This window comes from Octopus bimaculoides, chromosome 14, assembly GCF_001194135.2.
Source record: "Octopus bimaculoides isolate UCB-OBI-ISO-001 chromosome 14, ASM119413v2, whole genome shotgun sequence".
Taxonomy (NCBI): domain Eukaryota; kingdom Metazoa; phylum Mollusca; class Cephalopoda; order Octopoda; family Octopodidae; genus Octopus; species Octopus bimaculoides.
Window position 1 is genome coordinate 2,435,087 of NC_068994.1, and position 5,137 is coordinate 2,440,223.

Here is a 5,137-nt window from a genome sequence, read left to right on the forward strand (position 1 = left end):
GATTCTGCTAGCTTGCCACCCTAGACAGATGAAATACCACTAAGCATTTCCCCTGGGGTGCTAATGTTTCTGCCAGCTCGCCACCTTACAAAGGTCTATCATTGACTCCGTGAGGCTCAACACTCAAAAGTAGCTCAGCCACTTTGCCTCCAAAATGAAGTCTAATAATTGACCTGTAAACTCAGGTGTTAACCCCCACATGATGTAGAAAGTTCTTTCATGTGATTTACAGATTCATAATTCTTCCTTTCTCATTTATCTCAATCAGGAATTGAAAAATTGGGGATTCATAAATTCAGTCAAACTTTATGGACATATATACAAATATGTATATATATATATGCGTGTGTATCTCTGTTGATATATATATATATGTATTTATATACATGCATACACACACACACACATATGTACACACTCATACATACATTATATCAGAAGCAAAATTTGAAGTTTACTTTTAACAATTTCACCAATACCATTACTATAAATAATAGATCGTGTTGCTTCATAAATAGATCCTTAAGTATTCCACAGTATACATGAAACGCTACTTCCATGGAGATATTTCCTATTTCTAAGTAATATCTCTCTTAATTTAGACAAGTACATGAATACATATATATGCATGTATCTATCTATCTATCTATTCAACTTCTCTGGTTGACATTAAGACACCCACCCCCAATAGGTGTCTTAAATCCCACAAGTTAGAGCTCCATGACCTATTTTTCAGGAGCAAAATCCTTTTAATAGGTTCCATAAGACTGGAATTTTGTAATCTGCGCATAAAGACCAGTAGTATGGGACACATGTGTCATGATTAGAATTTTTTTTACGGTTTGTAAAGAGGGAAAGAACCCTCATCTGCAATTTTGATTTAATTTGAATCATAGGTATTCCAGTTCATTAGAGAAAATATAAAAGGAAAGTCTAATTCTTCCATTGCATGTACCATGGGCAGCGCCAGGTATCTCTGCTAGTCTATATTATCTCACATATATACAGGCATACATACATATATACATACATATAGTGTGACTTTTTATGGCCTATTTTACCACACTTCAAACCTTTTATATTTTTAAATGAACAGTTATTTTTAAAATGTAAACCATTGCACCTATAACATGAATTCAGTCTTGACATTTCTTGTTATCAGATACCAATTGACACACTTGAACATGAGAGCAATCTTTCTCTTCAATTTTAATTGCATCGTGTCGTAAATTTATAATCCTCTGACATTCTTCTGTTATGGCCTGCAGAGTTAAACTTTCAGTCCTCTTCTAAAACGTATATCTGCATTTTGCATTTGCTGGGCAGCTGATCTCTACAACGTTGTATGATTTTGTTCCCTGTGCCCACACAATATCAGGTCTGTTGTGTTTGTTATGGATTATTGTTTTTATTAGAATGTAATACAATTATTTCTTGTTTTTAAACATATGAATTGTAAACATTATATTTATTAAAAAAAAAAAAAAACAATTTACAAGAATAAATAATAAAAATGAATTAAAGTAAAGTTTGTTCCTGAGTCATATAGGCACATAGAACTGGTTTCTGGGTTTCCATGACATATATACCCCCTACCTAATTGGGATGCCAGTCTATTACAGGATTACTCATTTTTGCCAGCTGAGTGGACTGGAGCAATGAGAAATGAAATGTTTTGCTGAAGAACATGTGCTATTTGGTCCAGGAATTGAAACCACAATCTTACAATCATGAGTTCAACAGCTAACCACTAAGCCACAAGCCTCCATAAAGCAATGAAAAATATGGTAAAAAAAAACGAAAGTAAAATGTATATAAAAAATAAGAAAGTATATGCACTCTCTGGTATCAATGCCTTATGGAAAGATAGTACTTTGCAGAGATTTTTGGGCAGCTGGTTGGCATTAGGAAGGGCATCCACAATCATGAGGTAGTGAGTGCGATTTACGGACCAGGCTGTGTTGTGTTCTTGAGCAAGACACTTTATTTCACGTTGTTCCATTTCACTCAGCTGCAGAAATGAGTGTCAACGTCACTGGTGTCATGCATGAGTGACTGCTGGACTTCCATAAACAAACTTGCCTCGGGGGAGGTGGGGTAAATTTCTAGGTGCAAACCCATAGTCATTCATGACCAAAGGGGCTCCTATCCTTCACATACTGAAACTGAATTGTAGTTTGTCTGAAAATCGGAAATTAATTACCATCGCCTCAGTTAATATAAGAACAAGTGTTCACATAATCATATTGTAGCCGAAGGGAGGCAACTCATATTGTCCTAAGTTTTTGCTACATTAACGTAGATGAAACAAATAATATCCACATGTGTATATAAACAAAATGTACGTTCTATGTCTTGCACATAAATTTATGTTTTGGTTTAGTCTCAACAGCTGGATGACCATCTCATCACCAACATTTTTTCAGAATGTACTAAGAGCATTTTACCATGGCATAGGCACTAGAGCAGTGACCAAGTCCTGGATAAGACTAAAGAGTCCTCTGAACTCCATATCGTCTCCACTATGTTCACTGACCACTTAACAATGTCCGCTGGATGGATTTTATAATGGTACCAACACCAGTGGAGTCGCTTTGGAACCCATACGAATAAAGTGTCCTGACTATTTTATGGTGTGTTTGTTCACTCAAGGCTATATGACTGAGAAAGTAAATAGATAAAAGAGTGATGATGGTAGAAGAAGCAGAATGGGTAGTTGAAGGGAGAAAATGTATGATGTTAGAAATGGGATGAAAGGGTGACAGGGTGAGAGAGAAAGTGAAGGATAGAAATAGAGATGGATAAATGATGAGAGTAAATGACAGATGCCAGTAACAAGTGGCTCAAGAATGAGGGAATGATGACTGGAATTATAGAATGAGGGAATGATGACTGGAATTATAGAATGAGAATGCTGAGTGCAGGAATTGCAAGTAGATCTCATTCAATCCCTTATAACGTAGGAGAGTTAGAGTAATAAGAATGAGAGATGGAAAGCATCAGAAACATAAGTAATGCTAGACTCATAAAATGATATCCCAATCGCAGGGTTTTATTATTGAGGTTTTTGGCTGCAGGGTTAAATTTCAAAAACATTTGAGGTGATGTTCACAACACAGTTTCACAACATGGATTGGTCAACAAGGCTACACAACATGGATTGGTCAAAGTGATGTAGATGCCTCTGATGAGAATCCAATATGATTTGAAAATTGACTATGGTTGTTCATCATTTGTTGTAGTGCACCTGAGCACTGTATACAATAAGTTCATAATTATTATTTTATTATTACATATTAAGCTGACTGATCAATTTTGGGGTTGTTTATGTGAAAATGGTACGGTTCATTCATGATAGCAAACTGATAATTTCACATTTGGAGTTCAAAGTTAAATGAAGAAAGGGTAAGTCACAGAGAGATGAATGACAGAGAAATGAGTAATATAAAGATGAGTGTCAGAAAAATAAGAAATAGAAGGATAAGCGATAGAGACATAAGTGATGAGAGAGAAAGAGAGAGAGAGAGAGAGAGAGAGAGAGAAAGAGAGAGAGAGAGAGAAAGAGAGAGAGTAAATAAATTAAATCCCATTAACTTAAGTAATATCTTCCAATCAATTAAAAATATGGAATTTCTGGAATACTTTGAATGTACTAAATATATTATTGAAGTTTTTGTTATTATATCTATTCTCACAAATGTGCTAACTATCCTTTTATTTTTTTGTCCAGTTTGAATATTTGAAGTCATCTCTCCACTGGATACTGTATTAATATCAAGACCAGAAATGTTATTGTGCCTCTGTATTTTACTAACTTTCTCCCACTGTTCTGCAAGTGAAGATATCACATACCATATTAAAGAAGAGAATAGTCCCTACACCTATGTAGGGGACATAGCTACTGACTTACAGAAATCAGACAACTCCTTAAAAAATAAGGATTTAATTACATTTAGTCAACGACAACAGAAGGGAGAACAATTGTTCAATGTGACGAAAACAGGTAAACTGTACACTGTTCAGACATTGGATGCTGAGTCTGTGTGTAGTTATGAGAAAGAATGTTTTGAAACCATTCAAGTTGCTGTTAACAAATCCAAGACATTTATGAAGATCTTAAAGATTAAAGTCATAATAGAAGACATCAATGATCACCAACCTGAGTTTCCTAAGAAAGAATTTACACTAAAATTTAAGGAAGAAGATCGAGAAGGTATAAAGAAAACTATTCCCAGTGCTATGGATAACGATATAGGAAATAAAAGCAGTTCAATCAAATATAAATATCATGGTGATGAACATTTTTCATTATCTGTCTCTAAACAAGCTGACGGATTATCATCATTAGCAATTATTTTAGAAAAGAAATTAGATAGAGAAAAGAAAGACAGTTACAATATCGAAGTCATTGCTAAAGATGGGGGAACTCCACCAAAACAATCTGTGCTAAAGTTTAAAATATCTGTAGAAGATGAAAATGATAATGAACCAAAATTTTCCCAAAGTATCTACAATGTCTCTATAGAACATAAGCATAAAAAGAATATTCCAGTAGTCACATTATCTGCCAGTGATTTAGATATTGGCAGGAATGGTAAAATATCATATTACTTTAGTCCGAGAACTGATATGAAGATAAGGAGACATTTTAATTTAGATGAAAAAACTGGAAAAATATACTTAAACTCTACATTACTTGAAGAGAAATTTTTTGAATTTTATGTTGTGGCTAAAGATAATGGAAGTTCTCCTCTCAATTCCATAGCTACTGTTATGGTAAATGTCATCAACCAACTGAACAATCCTCCAAATATTGATGTGAACTTTATTTCTACACAGAATCACAACACAGCTACCATTCTGGAAGATATCAAAGTTGGTAGTTTCATTGCTGATGTGATGGTCACTGACAATGATGTTGGACACAATGGACAGGTGAACTGTCATATCAAAGACGACACATTCAAACTACAATCAATGGGATCAAAGGAATATAAAATAGTTCTAAAGAAAGCAGTAGACAGAGAGACACAGGAACATTATCACTTTACTGTGTCGTGTGAAGATAAAGGATTACCTGCTCTGAAAACTGATAAAGATCTGTCAATCCAAGTGCTAGATGTGAATGATGTAGAAC

The 5,137-nt window shown here is 34.5% G+C and overlaps 1 protein-coding gene across 1 annotated transcript; it reads left to right on the forward strand.

The window, feature by feature from the left end:
* Window positions 1-3,786: 3,786 nt before the first annotated feature.
* LOC128249421 (protocadherin-17-like) lies at window positions 3,787-5,119 on the forward strand. Its single transcript, XM_052972993.1, has 2 exons — window positions 3,787-5,016; window positions 5,099-5,119. Exons 1-2 carry the CDS (start codon window positions 3,787-3,789, stop codon window positions 5,117-5,119), a joined length of 1,251 nt encoding a protein of 416 aa, XP_052828953.1.
* Window positions 5,120-5,137: the final 18 nt, after the last annotated feature.

What these genes read in the sequence shown, in the direction of transcription:
- LOC128249421 (XM_052972993.1), top strand. Translation starts at nt 3,787, where the DNA reads ATGTTATTGTGCCTCTGTATTTTACTAACTTTCTCCCACTGTTCTGCA. An exon ending in AAATAGTTCTAAAGAAAGCA is followed by an intron (nt 5,017 to 5,098) that starts GTAGACAGAGAG and finishes AAACTGATAAAG; the next exon opens with ATCTGTCAATCCAAGTGCTA.